This window comes from Corella eumyota, chromosome 1, assembly GCF_963082875.1.
Source record: "Corella eumyota chromosome 1, kaCorEumy4.1, whole genome shotgun sequence".
Lineage (NCBI taxonomy): Eukaryota > Metazoa > Chordata > Ascidiacea > Phlebobranchia > Corellidae > Corella > Corella eumyota.
In genome coordinates this window covers 6,969,540-6,987,318 of record NC_137490.1, presented here as the reverse complement: position 1 = coordinate 6,987,318, position 17,779 = coordinate 6,969,540, and the positions used below count along the sequence as shown (strand labels likewise).

Genomic DNA, 17,779 nt, shown 5'->3' with positions numbered 1-17,779 from the left:
TGTTATTGTGCAGAAGCCTATTTCCTCTCATTAAAATGAAAAATACCCTTTCTTACGTTGTGCACACAATCAGACAGGTACTAAATAACTGTAAAATGTTATATTATTTAAGTGCTGAAGTTAGCAAGCATCCGTTTTGACGCAAAGAAAACCAATTGTGTTTAATTAAAAAGTTTCCCAGCACGTACATTCTTGTATCAACATAAACATACCAATATTAGTTTTACTTTGGTTTACTTCATGTACAAAAATCTCAACAATTTAAAAAATTATTTGAAATATTTTAACGCTAAAATGTTTAACATTTTTTAAATGTTTTAATACTAAAAAAGTTACGTTGCGAAAAGTTTGAAAAATACCTGTAAATGTTACTTTACTTTTAAGACCGCAAAACTTGGTATCCCATAGGCAAAAATCAAGCCCTTTTCGCAGTGTTTTAAAAACAATAATGGAAATGTTAGAGAAACATGCACCCTATAGCCTAATACTACAAGTTGAGTTAGTTCGAATCGGACTTAGTGTCGAAGCATGCATTCTCCGTAAACAACAACAACAAAAATTTAGTTTGAAACTATGGAGAATGAAAGTTAACATATGTACTTTGCTGCATTGCAACATACTCTTCTTCGTTTTGCAGCGCGGGGGACCCAGGTTCGTTTACATATATTTCCTCACCGTTCTCATAATCTGGTTGTCTTTGAGGAATGGGTTGTAAGTAATCCTCGCTGATAACCACATCGTTCGAAGGAGCAAAATTAACGTATTCGCTCTCATCTAAAAACAACCAAGAATTAACAATTTTGTACAAGTTTAATTAATCTTAACATTATTGCAAAGAAACAGAAATACCGTTTTTCTTTTGCATAGATGGTGCAGCCTGAAAACTGTTGGGAGCAGGGTCACGTGATGACCTAGCCTCTAACATCGGGACTTGTGATGTCGGTCGAACGTTGAAGTTATTCTGCGAAGTTCTGTTGACTTTAGACGTAGCCGTATTTTTCCTAACATCATTGTTTTTTCTATTTAAAACAAATATAACAAAAAAAGTTTGTTGTCAATAGTAAATATTTAACTGAAAAATTGGAAAAACATAAGGTTACTTGTAGAATTTAAGATATAGGACCACAGAAACAATGATTACAAGAACGACGACGCCTATCACAGTTCCCACTATAACTTTGTCTTTAGGACATAAGTTGTCGCAAATTATTGAGCTTGATTGGTTTACCAATATTGCTGTTGTTGGCGAGTTTGCCGTTGTTGTTTGAATGCAGACAGTCAGGTTGTTTATGGATGCTGTGTTATTACACAACTCAATCTAAAAATAAAAAAATAAAATAATAATATGGTAAATTACTTATTTTTTTGCTAAAACACACTACTAAGGCATAACAGTTAGTTGTTATGCCACAGAAGTGTAATAATATTGTGTTATTGATACCCAAAATGAAAAAATTATAAAAAAAGTAACGTTAAAGCCTTCGTAGTATTTGTCCACTTTTCAGCTGTTTATATCCAACACAGAAATGTTCGTTTTTAATTACCAATCTAAACAGTAATTATTAAACCGACCTGCGTTTCATTGGCTTTATTGCAGTATTGTCCCCCGTATGGTCTAGGAATCGCACATTCTCTCGTTCGTGCTCTTTGACATGACGAACTACAAGAACTCCAACTCTGCCACTCGCTCCACGGGCTACCTGACAACACAAATGCACACATTGTTATCGACTTTTTTAAAATATTTTAACGTTGGTTGGCAAGTAAAGATATAGTTATTTTAAAAAAAGTGATAAAGAATACACAACCAAACTTTTAGGTATTTTTAGGATCCAGAAATATTAACAACCTCGTAAACGTTGACAAACAACTCGGTGCAATGCAGAGCAGTTTGTTGTAAAGAGTCTAAGCTCTTTTACTAATGAGCTCTCCATATCCAACACTACACAATCATTTGTTATAGTAGGTTGTCCTTCTCCCCATAACGGTGACGTCATGGGCACAATATTGCCAGTTTTTGTTACGATATATTGTTCGGAGTTTAAAGTTATGCCAAGATAGTAGGGCGTGTTCAGAGTAACTAAATTGAACATTAAAATAACGAATCACAGTTATACTAAAATAGACTAACTGTCGTAAAAAATACAATTTTCTTATATATTCCTTTAACCTTATTTTCAAATTAATCGTATTACTTAAAACAATTTTAATACAAAAAATAAGCAAAATATAAAACATGCAAAAGTGAAGCTTTATTAACAGAATATTAAAATTAAATATTAAAATACAGTGAGACAAAAATACATACGATTTTCTGGCGCAAGTGCTGCTTCTAAGTCGTTAAAATCACTTTCGTTAAAACGATCAGCAATTGTTGACTCTAATTCAGAGCAGTATGCTTCAGACTGAGATTTGTCAAAGGACGAAGAAGAAAAACCATATTCGTACGTCGAGTTATCATTTGCAAATATGAAGTTTTCGCCCGTTGCTATAAAGTTTTGACTGCGACATGGCTCTGAAACGAAACCGCAGTAACTTTAGTTGCGACATGTTATGAAAAAAAAATAAACACTAAACCTTTACGGATTTTTAAATTAGGACTGACATCTTACCTGCAAAGTTCATGGCAAGTATAAATATTTCAACACACAAAAACACATATGTTACCATTATACCACTTAACGTAAACAATATTTATATCTAGATGTTAAGTTGATGAAATTGTAATAAAAATCCAAGTAATATAAAACATATATCGTTAAAGTAACCGCAATTATAATTAAAAGTTCAATCTTGTATTGTCTTGCTTACCTAGCTGTAAAATGATCTACCTTACAAATAAACTAACGTCTTTTAAGTACTTACTTTAATTAAAACTTTTAACTACGCTTATTTAAACAAGTTTAACCTACAGCACGCTTTAAACTGTAACTTCCAATACTTCTTTTAAGTTAGCTTGCTTTTAATTAAGGTTTTCTCGCACTAAACCTTTCTTTCATTTAATAGCATATATAATACTTGCATTGTTCGATACAAAATATGCCTCGGTGGGTATTTTTCAACCAGGAAATATGGTTCTGAAAATCGAGGCTTGACTCAATGGCAGAAACTGCAAAACGCACTACGTCTCACTTTTTAAAACGAAAACCCAAGCAATTTATAGTTTCGTTAAATAAAACGTTACAACAATTCTGCTTTTATAATAGTCATTGCAATAAAACTGAAAAAAAATTATAGGCTTTTTAATTTTTAACGTTATTATGCAAAAAGCGTCTGTGTATACTAATATCGACATATATTAAAATAACGCTACAAGACGGCTCTGATAAAAAGTATTATTTAAATGATTTGAAAAACTTAGGTGTAAAAAAACAAATTACAATTTATTTTATTAAAACGGATTTGATGAAAAGTGTTTTTTAAATAAAAAAAAATAACGAGGACCAAAACAATTTGAATTTTTCACAAAAAAAGTATATGTCAAGGCATGAGTATCCATGTTAAAGGCTACATCCTGTTAGAATAAACCATCGTCACGTGGGCATTACAACTAGTCCCAAAATAGGAAAATCTGTTTAAAGTATTAAACTAGTCCACTAAAAATATCAATTTAACAGTACTCGAAAAAAATATGTTACTTTTGTTTAGGTTTTTTACCATATTTAACATGTAAGAGCAAACCAACTATCGTTTGGAATCTCAAATAACATAAAATTCAAATAATAAACTCGCTTGATCGTGATATGCGTACAACTCTAGTTGTTTCCTACGCCTATCGCCCAAAAAAGATAACTATGACGCAAAATAATATATACACGATTAACTAAATTTAGTAATATAACGATATAAACGCAGAAAAAATATTAGGTTACAAGTAATAGGTGTAACAAACTCTTTGTAAGTGCCGACTAGCCAGTGTAAAACGAAAGTTATGAATTGTACGTAAAACATACTTTTAAATTTTTGCACTTAAGGCAAAAAACAGTGTAACAAAACAAATTTTACGGTGTTTTTAACAAAATGGTTTTTAAAAGTTGGATGAGCTCATGTATATTAGTGTGGTTATTCGTGAAATTTGGAGCTGGACAACAAGGAGGTATACTATCTTGCAACTTAAAATATTTGGCTTAACCAGAAATTACGTAAACACTAACAAAAACTGCAATGATAAATTAAGATAAAGAAGCTTCTAACAAGGTATACAAATGTTTTACCAGAATGGTCAGCCGACGATTCAGACCAAGATGAGTTTTGGATATCCTCAGACACTTTTAACTTTGATGACTCTGTGGTCGAGTGCGAAGAGTTGAATGCTTATCTTGCCATTCCAATTTCTCTGCCACAGTTCACGTTTGTAACTAATCAACTTTTTATAATAAGTAAGTTTGTTCAACTGCATATTTTGTATAACATTTTTCATCAGTTCTAAATTAGATAATTTAATACCTCGCATGTTTTTTTCAAAAAAATATATTGATATACCGAATTTGAGTTAACAAGCGCACACCTGACCTACAAGTCCAAAACATACCAAGCGTTTTATTTTATTCAGATTTTGATATACCTTACCACGTTGATGTGACTTACAATTTTGACGAAAGAGAATACCTTTGGGGTAATGGTTCAAGTATATTAACTTCTTATTGGGAAAGAAGAACAACTCCGTCCCGCCCAACCCGCAATAATCAAAATTATTGCGCGGATCTAGAATTCGATAATGTAAACCGATATTTTTCACTAACTCCAACACGTTGCAGTTTTCGCAGAAACTACATTTGCCAAAGGCAAAAAGGTTTTTGCAAAATTTACCAAATACAAAATTATGTCCAAAATGTTGTAAATTTATTATCGTTTTTTAGGCTCTAACTGGTCAAGTTGGACTGCTTGGAGCGGGTGTTCAAGAACTTGTATTAACGGAACACGAACACGAAGTAGAGTTTGTAATCAAATTAATGAATTTGGTACCCAATACTGCACGTCTTCAGAACCAGAAGTAAGTTCAAATCTAAATTTTTATTAAACAATTTTTGACCTTTTATTTGTAAACGAAATATTTAATACAGATGGATGTAGGAATATGTCCTCAGAATTTATGTACATTTCTTTGCCTATCGGGGAGTACGATGTGCCAAAGTAATTCTTGCGCAGATTGCACAATTTTGACAACTACCACGATTGCCACAACTCCAAGTAAGTTTGTGTTACTTTTAAGCTGAGTTAATAAAACTTACACACTTAGATTTTAGTTTGGTACTTTTACAACTTTTTACAAAGTTTATTGTTTTGCAGCTTCACCTCAAAGTACCGTTTCTGTTAATACAGATTTTTTCATGGCAACAAATCAAAGTAAGGCCAAATGTACTACTTACAATGTTAAGAAGTGCGAAACCTATTTTATGTGTTATATAATATTTTATGAATACAAAATATAACGAATTTATTAAAATTTTTTGTTTGAAATGCAGGTACAGAAGTTGTGTCAAATTTAAATGACACAAGTGTACCAATTATTGCTGGGGTCGTTTCTGGTCTAGTACTGTTACTCATAATTGCAATAATTTTACTCTGTTTAATCAAAAAACAGAGAACAACATCTAATGAAAACCACGCCAACGAAACTTTATATGAAACAGTTGGCATTTCAACATTACAACGTGCTGCTGATGTTGATTCTACTTACGCTGCAATTGGCCCTGCAGATCAGCAAAACGGAAACTTAGAGGGACATAACCCATACGAAGTTGCATCAGAAGAACAAAACTTAGACTTTAAGCAAAATCAGCATATTATTAGTGACGGTGCATACGCAAACAAGCAACAACCAAATAGTAACTTAGGGGTGAATAATCCGTATGAAATTGCATCAGTAGAAAACAACTTAAACCAAGTACAGAAACAGCAACCTACCAGTGATAGTTTCTATACAAGCAAACAACAGCCAAACGAGAGCTTGGAAGCTCGTAATCACTATGAAGTTGCATTAGGGGCTAACGATTTTAAACAAAGCCAACCATCAAGCAGTAGTGCTATTTTTCCGGTCAAACAACCTGATGATAGCGCAGCTGCACTGGATGACGGCCAATATAACAATATACGTGGTGAGACAAATTACGAACAAATTAAACCTAACAACAACTTGGGGGGATACGATTCCTTGACTTTCCATAAGCCAGATGATAATTCGACTTACAATATAGCAAATAAGGATTCAAATATAAAAAATGCAGATTACGATTCTCTGCAACGTACAAAGTAACACAAGTACCATGACTAAATTTAATCTTATTTTAAAAAAAATAGCGGTTTTGCATTCCACAGGTATCCAAATTCACTTTGCGTGCTTATGTATATAAATATTTATGCTTTTATACATAACCCCTTAGTTTTCTCTTATTTGTACTAAATTATTACTTGTGTATTTGGGTTAAATAAAAAAAAGATTGCACTTTGGTTAAAACTAAAAGTTTCCAAACATTGCGACGCGCTAGGAAGTGGTTTCATGATGTTTTCTTGGAACTAGCATTTAAATTTTGTCAGGAAACTAACTATGTATCTTTTAAAAACAGATGTTAGGCTAACCAATTGTTTTGATAAAAACAAAACAAAAATCCCCTTACAGTCAGTCTTTTAGTAACTGTTATTATTGTTAACAAAATTTTTTGTTTTTTTAAATTACGAAAATACAAAAATCAAAAAATATTTAATAAAACTTATTGTTTCAACTTCCTGCTGCCATTAATAATCGCACGCGTAGGAAACGTTTCCTATATAGTTTTTTTTGCCTAATGTTTGCTTAAAAAATGTTTAAAAAACTCCTTGTAAAGACAGTTGTTTCCTCTGTTTAATTGCCATAACAGAAAATAAAACAAAACATCACTTTTTCCGGACAAATGTATTTTATTTGAAGGGTATCTAATGTACAAAATGGACTTAAATCCTTTTTTTAACAAGGTATTTTAACACTAGCAACAACAAAAAAAGTAACATCAAACAGTAAAGATGAAAGAAAAAAAGAGCAAAATTATAATTTAACCCGAAAAATTCAATTTATATCGTGTTTTCTTATTTGTTTTTTGATATATACTTTAGAGCGATATATGTATTTTGTTTACCAATGGAGCTGCAACAATGGAAACACTATCTGACTTATGCTTTTACATTTTTGGTTATCTTAAATTTTGGTGGACTGATCTACGCATGGGGACTTTTAAGTTTTATTTTGCAACAGGATGGGTACTTTATAGAAACAAAAAAGACTGCATGTGCGAATAATACCTTATTTAACGCGTCTACAACAAAATTTACAACCGTTCAAGTTAAACATGAAGACAACATGTTAAATTCTGTGTACATTGTTGGCTGTTGCCACTCGGGTAGCTTGTAACGTTCTATGCGGATATTGCTACGATAAGTTAGGATGTTGGGCAAACAATGTAATAGGAACTGGAATGCTTTTATTGGGGTTTAGTATGATGGCATTTTTACCTACAACCCTGTCGTGGATTTTATTTATTTCGACATCGTTAATCGCTGTTGGCGGGTTTTGTATCAGCATGGGTAATATAGCAGTAGTTGTTTGGTTTCCAAGAACACGAAACTTGTTAGTTTCAATACTTGCTAGTGGTTATGGTTGTTCAATGCTAGTTGGAAGCTTGCTTAAAATTATTTATGAAATTGATGTGTCAACAAAAGTGTTATTTACCAGTATGGGAGTTCTGGCGTGCATTTTTTTTAGTCTCATTTTTTCTAATGCCCAAAATGCATTTTAAGGAAAAAGAAACAAAGAAAGTAGTTTAGAGAATTCTAATTTGCTTCCGTGTAAAATTACAGCCTCCAAAGGAAATATGAAAAAGAATTTTAAGGATTGTTTATTTTCGAAATCATTTTTGCTATATCTGGTATTCTTCATGGTAATGGATTTTCGATGCATATTTATAACAATTTATCCATGGTTGCTTTCCGTGTCTCGAAACAACTTACCAATCACAAGTAGTTATTTAAACGTGTTGGGATTTATACAGCTTGCATCAGTATTTCTATCTGAAGTTTTTTCCTACGTGCTCGACAGAATAGAGAATCGAAGAATTAATAATAATAATTTACAAATATTCAATCTGCGAAAACAATCTGCTATTTACGTTATTTACGCCTGCACAATGTCTTCTGTATTATTATCGTTTGTTGTTTTAATACCTTGCCTACCTCTTCAGATAATTTCCTTTGTGTTTCTGATATTTACTAAAATTTTGTCATCAAACTCTTTAATGGGTTATATGCTTGCAAATTTTCCAGTAAGATTTTATGGTCAACTGTGTGGAGCCTGCGTGACCCTTTCTTTGCCACTTTCACTTTTACAGATTCCTACCTACTATGTTGTATCACATTTGTTGGATAACAATTTTTTGGTTGTGAACTCAATGTTTTTGTGTTTATTCTTGTTTATATTGTTAGTGCCTTACACTATTTATCAAAAATTAAAAAAAAATTTCACTTGATTATTTGTTGTAATAGATGAAATAACAAGAATTTTTTAAAGAAATAATTTAAATAACAAACATGTATTAGTATCGGTTTAAGAAACGCATATTATTTTATTCTATACTTTTAAGATATTATAAGGAAATAAACTTTAATCATATGTTTCCGCTACTTTAATGTTTACCATTAGAAGTACAAATGTTAAAAGAGTTACTTGCGCCAAAGTTGAACAGCAGAATAAATTAGGTTAAGTTTATTTATATTTCAGTGTTAAATGGTTATTATTCTTTTTGCTAATAGAACAGGTAGCCGAGGTGGTATAAAAATAATTTTATCGGACCAAAAATTAACTATGATTTTAAAAGTAACTTTTGTGTAAAAAAAAACAGGTAACATCTGAGCTAATACAAAGTGAAAAAATCAACCCCCATAAAAATGACACAACCACAAAAATGGAAAATTTATTTGGTGTTTATTTTTGGATTCGCGGAAAAATTAACTCTTGATGGACTGATTTATGCATGGGGACCGCTTAGCTTTATTTTACAGCAAGAAGGATACTTTAGGCTTGCAAACATAATGACATTTATAAATGATCCGTCGTTTAACGCCTCGACGGGAAATCTTACAGAAATTTACGTCAATCACCAAAACGAGATGTTAAATTCTGTATATATTGTTGCTGTTGCAATTCGAATTGCTTTGAATTTTTTAAGTGGTTATTGCTCCGATAAGTTTGGCTGTTGGGCTACCTCAGCGATGGGAACTGGTATGCTTATACCTGGATTTATTATGCTCGGATTCTTACCCAAAACCCTTTCATGGGTTTTATATCTTTCTATTTCATTGATAGGAATGGGCGGATTGTTTTTGGGTATTAGTGTTTACCCGATAGTTATGTGGTTTCCTAATAAACGGAACATTATGATAGCAATTCTAACTGGTGCACATACTTGTTCAACGGTTGTAGGTAGCTTGCTTAAGGTTTTTTACGAAAAAGGTGTGTCAGTAAAAGTGTTGTTTACATGCATGGGGGTTGTTGCGGGCTTGTATCTTTTAGTCGTGCTTTTACTTTTTCCGAAAATGCACTTTGAAGAAATAAAAACGTCAGAATGTACTCCAAAAGTCACTAGTTTGCTTTTAAAAGAAAGTGAACCACGCGTGTCTAAACGTCACACGCAAAAGAGTTTTAAAGAATGTTTATTTTCAAAGACATTTTTAATGTTTTGTCTTTTTAGTATGGTATTGGGTTTTAGATGCATTTTCATGTTTGGAACTATGTACCCTTGGCTGCTTTCGGTGTCTCATAACAAGTTATTATTTAAATGTTCAAGGCTTTATACAGTTTGCATCTTTATTTTTGGCTGTATTTTTTTCCTATGTACTTGACCGGTTAGAAAATCGAAGACTGAATAATAATTATTTACCAGCAATTAATTTGCGAAAACAATCAGCTATTAACCTTAACTTTGTCTGTTCACTGTCTTCTATTATACTATCGACAGTTGTTATCATACCTTGCTTACCTATTCAGTTTTGTCGTTCGTGTTACTATCTTTTACAAAAATCATGTTATCAACCACTCTGGTAAGTTTTACACTTGCCAATTTTCCCATTCGGTTTTATGGCAAATTAAGTGGAATTTGCGTGACTCTGTATTTGCCACTTTTACTTTCACAGATTCCGATTTATTACATTATATCACATTTTCTGGACAATAGTTTTGTTGTTGTTAACTTAGTGTTTTTGTGCCTATGCTCGGTACTGCTATTAGTGCCTTGCATACTTCATCGCCAATTAAATAAAACCACACATTCCTAAATTGGTTAAACTACACAAAAAACTATGTTAAAATTGTAAAAACTACACTTAATTTTTTTGTGGTATTAAATAGAGTAACACGAATTTTTTAAAGAAATAATTTAATTAACAGACTTGTATAAGTATCGGTTTAAGAAATGTATAATATTTTTAATTATTCATCTAAGATATTTTGCGGAAATAAACTTTATCCATATGTTTCCACTATTTTAACATTTACAATTAAAAATAGGAATGTTGGAAGTGCCATTAACGCCAGAGTTAAACAGCGGTTTAGTTTTAAAGTTTATTTTTATTTCAATGTTGAATGTTTAATATTTATTGGTCGATAACACAGGTAGCTAAGAGAGTAAGAAAAGGGATTTTTTTGTGATCACAAATAAACTATGATTCTAACAGTGACTAAATAACAGATTAAAGCCTGGGCTAACAATAAAAAAAGAAACCTTTCAAAAAATGACACAACCACAAAAGTGGAAAATTTATTTAATGTTTGTTTTTGGATTTGTGGAAATATTAACCTTCGACGGACTGATCTACGCATGGGGACCGCTTAGCTTTATATTACAGCGAGAAGGATACTTTAGGCTTGCAAACATAATGACATTTATAAATGATACTTCGTTCAACGCCTCGACGGAAAATCTTACAGAGATTCAAGTCAATCACCAAAACGAGATGTTGAATTCTGTATATATTGTTGCTGTTGCACTTCGAATTGCGTGTAATTTTATAAGTGGTTATTGCTACGATAAGTTTGGCTGTTGGGCCTCCGCGGCAATGGGAACTGGTATGCTTATACCTGGATTAACTATGCTTGGATTCTTACCCATAACTCCTTCATGGGTTTTATATCTTTCCATTCCATTAATAGGAATGGGCGGATTGTTTTTAAGTATTAGTGTTTACCCGATAGTTGTTTTGTTTCCTAATAAACGAAACGTCATGATTGCGATTCTAACTAGTGCATATACTTGTTCAACGTTTGTAGGAAGTTTGCTAAGGTTATTTACGAGAAAGGCGTGTCAGTAAAAGTGTTGTTTACATGCATGGGAGTTGTTGCGGGCTTGTATCTTTTAATCTCGCTTTTACTCTTTCCAAAAATGCACTTTGAAGAAACAAAAAAGTCTGAATGTACTTTAAAAGTCACTAGTTTGCTTTTGGAAGAAAGTGAACCTTGCGTGTCTAAAAGTCACACGCAAAAAAGTTTTAAAGAATGTTTATTTTCGAAGACATTTTTAATGTTTTGTCTTTTTTATATGGTACTGAATTTTAGATGCGTGTTCATGTTTGGAACAATGTATCCTTGGCTGCTTTCAGTGGCCCATAACAATTTACCGGTAACAAGTTATTATTTGAGTGTTCAAGGCTTTATACAGTTTGCATCTTTATTTATGGCTGTATTTTTTTCCTATGTACTTGACCGGTTAGAAAATTGAAGACTGAATAATAATAATTATTTACCAGCAATTAATTTGCGAAAACAATCAGTTATTTACCTTAATTTTGTCTGCTCACTGTCTTCTATAATATTATCCATAGTTGTTCTTATACCTTGCTTACCTATTCAGTTTTTGTCGTTCGTGTTACTATCTTTTACAAAAATCATGTTATCAACCGCTTTGGTAAGCTTGCCAATTTTCCCATTCGGTTTTATGGCAAATTAAGTGGAATTTGCGTCACTTTGTATTTGCCACTTTTACTTTCACAGATTCCTATTTATTATACTATATCACATTTTCTGGACAATGATTTTTTGGTTGTTAACTTAGTGTTTTTGTGCCTATGCTTGGTGCTGCTATTAGTGCCCTGCATACTTCATCGACAATTAAATAAAACCACACCACCTTAAAATGATAAAGCTCAACAAAAAAACGATGTTCACATCGTAAATTTGCTATAAATATTTTTTTGTTTTCTTAATAAATTATGTAATAATGCAATAAATTGTAAACAAATCTGTTACTTACCGGACTGCCAGTTTCCCTTTCCATAATTCACTTAAGTTTAAAACCATTCTTGATTAGGGTACATCTTTCAGCATGCACCTTTTCATTTGGTTATCATTCATATTCACATACTTTTGTGTACAATGATCGTAAATATACAATCATTTGCTAGCAAAATATCACAGGAAAAGTTTAAATTAAAACACAATAACCTCAATTACTAAGTTGCACATGACTTTAAAAAAATGAATAAAAACGGGAAATAACCTAACCCGGATCAAAATAAGAAATCTTATAACTATTTTATAAATTTCATAAATTTTAATCCATTTTTACTTATATTAAGAACAAGTTAAGTTTTAACATAACTAGACTTATGCTATTATTTTGGTGATTTATTTCAGTACCAACATAAAAGTGAAATGATTCGCAAAATAGTACCACAAATTAAGTACATCTTACAGAACGCAGCTGTGCCAAACAAAAGAAAGTTAACTATATATATAACGATTAAGTCCTTACAAAATTATTTTACAGAAACAATATACTGTATCGTAGAGAAGATAATGTCACATTAGTTTTTTAACTAATGCTTAAAAACCAAAAGCTTACAAAATAATAATTAAATTTCACTCATTTTCGCTTATTTAAAAGCAAAGTGAATACAACTAGAAAATACAGCTAATAGTGTTATTTGAATACTATAAAATTTAAATAAAAATGTACTAAAATCTCATAATAACTTAAGTAAAAGCAGCAATACAATTTGTGCAAAACTAACTAAAGATGTACAATAAAAGTACTATATAAAGATAGGAACAAAATGATTTTGTTTTTGAAAAAAGATGATTAGAATTAGAAATGACTAAGTAAAACATATTAAACATAATTGCCGAAAAAACACAAAACATCAATAATTTACATTAGCAAACGGATTATCAATTTTTTATGCAAAACCGAAGATGGATTTATGAAGTTATTCGCCACGCCTCACCGATTTCAATACGTCACGAAGTCGGTAAAGAGCCTCGGCAGTTTCTCGTTGATTTTCATTTAAATTTGTTTTGAACAATTCAAAATTTACAGTCCTGGCCGAATCTAAAATTTTTGAACAAAAGTTAATTTTTATAAATAAAATAGGTTCATCCTTTATAAAAGGTAAGATCTATAAATAAACAAGGTTTTTTTTAAAACTTGGTAACAAAACACATTATGAGTTTTAACAACATAATAATAAACTTACATGGTGTACATGGCGGTACAATCACTCTAACTTCCGGGGAAGGTTCGTAGCCTTGAGCCCGCGAAAATATCGAGTAACTTCCGGGAGCCAGCAGCCTCCAAAAATCCCCGTCTTCCCCAGATATGACAACATGTTCAATTCCGTTAACAACTATCAGAGCTTGAGGTATAGGGGCTCCCGTCGCACCGTCGCGGACAAAACCCTTCACGCCACAAGTAACCTGCATAGTGACGTCACAATTAGCGGAAATGTCGTCAGAACAGTGAATAGGCCAAAACAGTATTTTTGTGTTTTCTTGAATCGATAAACTATAATAAATTAAGGGATCGTAGAATTTCGTATCTGCATGAGTGATTGGTTAAGGAATGTCTCGTATATTAAAAAAATCTAATTTTATTGATTTTGACGTGTCATTCACGCCATAACCCGGTATTATATCGATCGAATCGTGAATAATCATTGTTGTTGTGATTTAAAGCGCGTCACAATAAACTCGGTAGACTTTTTATTTCGAAAAAAAAGATCATGCGATTCGGTTCTTAATCAATAATTTGCTTCCAAAGAAAATGGATTTTTAAATATTCTCATTTTAAAGGAATTTTTATTTTGTTAAAAACAAAATTACTAAAAACAAACAGCACATTTTGAATGACATGTATGTAAAACCGCGAAACCCCATTTTTATAGAATTCCGTGTATTTTCAATTGAATTTGATCTGTGAGTGCGTACGACCTTATGAATAATACAAGAATTAGGCGAGTCAATTCTAATAATAATACGCTCGAAAATAATACCAGAAAATTGAATACCCTTATCGCGGTTTATATAACACAAAATTGAATTCCCAAAATTTTCCATTTAATTAAAATGCATTTCTAGTGGTTTTGAAATCACCTGGCTGTAATGTATAAGCATACTGCAGCAGGTGTATTAACAGTATTATGTGAAACCCTAAAATGTCAAGACCCAAAACGAACGCCCTGTAGTTAAACAAAATTAAGCAAACACAATGTTATGTGCTTTGATAAGACATAGTAAACCTATTATTTTAAGTTAGGAACACTATTAAGTATAAATTTTGGTAATAAAGTAAGCCTTACAATATCAATTTTTGATGCATGTTATTTTTTTCCCATTAAAAACATTAGTTTTTCATTTTCAAGGTATGGTAAAAATTGATTTTAACAATTTTAAAATTTGTTTTACAATTTTTTTTATGTTATATATAGTTCATTAAATTTATTTATAGTTTTTTTAAATTGTTGTTTTACCTGGTGAATGTAGTTTATTAAAGCATGTTTATTATCTTGCCAATATTGAGGTAGATCATTTGGCAGGGGAAACTTTTCGCAGCCCATTTCAACAGTGATCTCAAAACAATTACTCGCTAAATAATTAAAATCTTGCATACCTGTAAAGTAAATAAAATATTTAAATACTAATATTATGACAAGAATTATATTTAATGTTTAAAACAATAGAACTTGTCTAGAGTTATGTAACAAAAAGTATAACAGCCACAGATTTTATATAATAATTTTTATATTGTTACTTTCACTTAGCTATCATAAAATAAATTTAATTTGTTTTGTTAAACTAATACAATTATATAAAAACAGTGCGTAACTTAAACATTATAAAAACATATCAAAATTTTAAAATTTGATCAAACGCGTTTTAAACCCAATACAAAAACTACTAAAAGACAAACCTCCTGATATGCTGTACCACTCGGCACCATTTGTAATACCATTTTTAAAACCATCATCTTTTGAGCAACCAGTAGAAGATTTCATTTGGTCATTACCATTACTGTAAGCTCTGGCAAGTTGGTGAAATATTTGATCATCTGGACAACCTAAAATATTTCTTATAAATTTTAATAAAATTGTAATGAGGTTTTAGCTAATAAACCTTTGTTTAAAAGTATTTGATTACTTAAAAATTTAAAATTTTAACAACAAAAACTCTAAAATTTTTAAATCAGTATATATGTAACCAATACAACAAAAGAAAAAAAAAATTTCAAATTTCCTTCACAAATTTAGAAACTTTTATAATTTACATTTGGGATTTTCAAAAAATCTATCAATTATTAATCAAAAAGGAATTAACTTTTCTCTACCTGTGTATTCCCTTAACTCATTGTCACAACTTTTATCAAATGGGAAATTTGCCACAAGATCACCGCCATGCAAATTAGCAGAAAGAACAAAGTTGATTGCCATTATCCACTCAATTACTATTTCGGTTTCAATTTGCAACTATAAATGTAACAAAAATTTTTGTGGCTAAAATTCAAACAAAAATTGTAATAGTTGTAATCCACAATAAATCATAGCTTGTCTTTTCACATTGTTTGTTGAAGCAAGTAAATAAAACAAATTTCTTTTTAAATATGTAGAAGTCATAAATAAAAACAAAAATCAATAAAATTTTGTAGTAGTATTCAGCTGAAAGAAGTGACATATGCTTCCCTGTATTGTAGTGTTATCTTTGAATAATTAATGTATTCTTAATACCAATATATATAGGAAAATCCATAATCTATAATTTACATCACCATTTTAACAGAAGGCATAAATTACTAAAAAATAAATCTTCTTGAATAAATACACACCTAAAGTGTTAAATACATACAATAATAAGGTTATAAATCTGTAAGTTTTGTAAATATTTTTTCACAAACACATATCTTACAGTTAACATTTAAAAATCTTACTTCTGGCATATCCAATACAGCTTCCTTGACATATTCTTTGTTGTAGGCTAAATGATTCGTCGTCCCATGTGCACAGGCTACTTTATTAAAATCAGGAAAATCCCGATTCAAGTCAAAATCATTGCCATTTGTTCGTCCAATTAGGTAGTCTTTGGGATACTATAAAAAACAAAAAACATAGTTTTAAAGTTAAAATAATAAAATTGCAGATTGGTATTCTTATTAATATTTATTTAATGGTATAACAGTTATATCAAAGCTAATAATGTTTTTTAAAATTATTATTAAAGTATTAATTTTGTTTTACTGGTAATTTTGCTGCTTCTTCATACCCATCTGGATTCATTGAAGGCATTACATGAATTCGAACATTTTTTATTAAATTTACTATTGTTGGGGTTCCCTAGAAAATCAAAATTTGTATTGCATTTTTTTAATAATATATTTTTTTAGCAATGATTATAAAGCAGCAAATTATATAAATAAGGCACATTTAAATTTAACCTTTTGATATTCTTTGCACAAGTACTGAACAAAAATAAGCAGCATTTCTCTTCCAACTACTTCATTACCATGCATGTTTCCAACATATTTAAACTCTGGCACACCTATTAACATTGAAAAACAAATAAAAATCAGGTTCTCATACTATAGAAATGTTTAACAAAAAACACTATTAGTTAGATTTTTTGTTTTACCTGCTTGATGATGTGTTGCATTTTCTGACATTGCCAAAACAAAAAGTTGTCTTCCAATCCCAGTTTGTCCAATAGAATATAAATGTGTTATATCTAAATAAAACATTACACAAACCTCTTAGACTAAAAATAATTAATTATCAGTAGTTGCAACTTTTAAGTAAAAAAGGAACTAAACCAATTTTATAGTTTAAAAACATGGTTATTTAAAAAATCAAAAATTTTAACACTTTGCTTAAAAATACAACACTTAAAAATAATTTGAACAAAATCAACTTACCAGGGCATCGTTCTTTTACTTTTTGAAGAACATCTCGCATTTCTTCATAGTTATGATGTTGGTTTAGAATAATACCATCTTCTGTAGTTGTCCCTTCTGTAATAGCGAAAAGAAACAAAAATGCCAACATAAGGCCAGGGCATACGGGTTTCATTGCCTTACTGTGCAAATCGTTATTATTTTATTTGCTCGTTAAGTGTATTTTACAATATATTTCTTCTGTGTATAATTCTGAGTTAAAAAAATTATAATTTAATTTCCTTCATCTGTCCATTAGTTTATTTCTTATTCTAATAAAATAACCAATAAACACATCTCTCACTAATTTTACTTTATAAATAATTTTGCCACTTAAACGTATCATAATTATGTTTAATCAACTGGTCTTAAAACTGATAACCTGTTATATAAGAAGCTCTTTCAGAAAACAAACATCGAAAAAAGAAGCGTACTTTGTAACCAAGTTAACTCTTTAGCGCCCACTTCCAGTTATTAATTTGACTACATTTTTACACATAAACAACAAACTGTATAAACTCTTGAAAGCACCCTTGCCTTTGAAATAAATTTGGCATAATTTTAATAAA

General features: G+C 30.7%; 3 protein-coding genes across 3 annotated transcripts; 1 reads left to right on the top strand and 2 right to left on the bottom strand.

Moving 5' to 3' along the window:
* Positions 1 to 189: 189 nt before the first annotated feature.
* On the bottom strand, positions 190 to 2,908 carry LOC145763266 (uncharacterized). The gene is made up of 7 exons (XM_082574742.1): positions 2,613 to 2,908; positions 2,309 to 2,515; positions 1,850 to 2,080; positions 1,573 to 1,700; positions 1,101 to 1,318; positions 850 to 1,019; positions 190 to 774 (listed from the first exon to the last, which is right to left on the bottom strand). Exons 1-7 carry the CDS (start codon positions 2,668 to 2,670, stop codon positions 572 to 574), a joined length of 1,215 nt encoding a protein of 404 aa, XP_082430868.1. The 5' UTR covers positions 2,671 to 2,908; the 3' UTR covers positions 190 to 571.
* A 6,005-nt stretch (positions 2,909 to 8,913) lies between these two features.
* Positions 8,914 to 9,788, top strand: LOC145751856 (large neutral amino acids transporter small subunit 4-like). Its single transcript, XM_082568017.1, has 2 exons — positions 8,914 to 9,639; positions 9,735 to 9,788. Exons 1-2 carry the CDS (start codon positions 8,914 to 8,916, stop codon positions 9,786 to 9,788), a joined length of 780 nt encoding a protein of 259 aa, XP_082424143.1.
* A 2,850-nt stretch (positions 9,789 to 12,638) lies between these two features.
* On the bottom strand, positions 12,639 to 17,543 carry LOC145764125 (carboxypeptidase E-like). Its single transcript, XM_082575715.1, has 10 exons — positions 17,193 to 17,543; positions 16,913 to 17,005; positions 16,719 to 16,822; positions 16,522 to 16,617; positions 16,215 to 16,373; positions 15,618 to 15,756; positions 15,204 to 15,350; positions 14,764 to 14,903; positions 13,492 to 13,711; positions 12,639 to 13,346 (listed from the first exon to the last, which is right to left on the bottom strand). The coding sequence occupies exons 1-10, from the start codon at positions 17,344 to 17,346 to the stop codon at positions 13,225 to 13,227; spliced, it is 1,374 nt and encodes a 457-aa protein (XP_082431841.1). The 5' UTR covers positions 17,347 to 17,543; the 3' UTR covers positions 12,639 to 13,224.
* Positions 17,544 to 17,779: the final 236 nt, after the last annotated feature.

Bases quoted from the DNA above. Each gene is read 5' to 3' on its own strand.
- LOC145763266 (XM_082574742.1), bottom strand. From the start codon at position 2,670: ATGGTAACATATGTGTTTTTGTGTGTTGAAATATTTATACTTGCCATG. The intron at 2,516-2,612 runs GTAAGATGTCAG...GTTTCGTTTCAG, and splicing joins ACTTGCCATGAACTTTGCAG to AGCCATGTCGCAGTCAAAAC. The intron at 1,701-1,849 runs GTTGTTAATATT...TTGTGTTGTCAG, and splicing joins TGTTTGTCAACGTTTACGAG to GTAGCCCGTGGAGCGAGTGG.
- LOC145751856 (XM_082568017.1), top strand. From the start codon at position 8,914: ATGACACAACCACAAAAATGGAAAATTTATTTGGTGTTTATTTTTGGA. The intron at 9,640-9,734 runs GTGTCTAAACGT...ATTGGGTTTTAG, and splicing joins TAAAAGAAAGTGAACCACGC to ATGCATTTTCATGTTTGGAA.
- LOC145764125 (XM_082575715.1), bottom strand. From the start codon at position 17,346: ATGAAACCCGTATGCCCTGGCCTTATGTTGGCATTTTTGTTTCTTTTC. The intron at 17,006-17,192 runs GTAAGTTGATTT...TGTTTTATTTAG, and splicing joins AGTAAAAGAACGATGCCCTG to ATATAACACATTTATATTCT. The intron at 13,347-13,491 runs GTAAGTTTATTA...CAAAAATTTTAG, and splicing joins TGTACCGCCATGTACACCAT to ATTCGGCCAGGACTGTAAAT.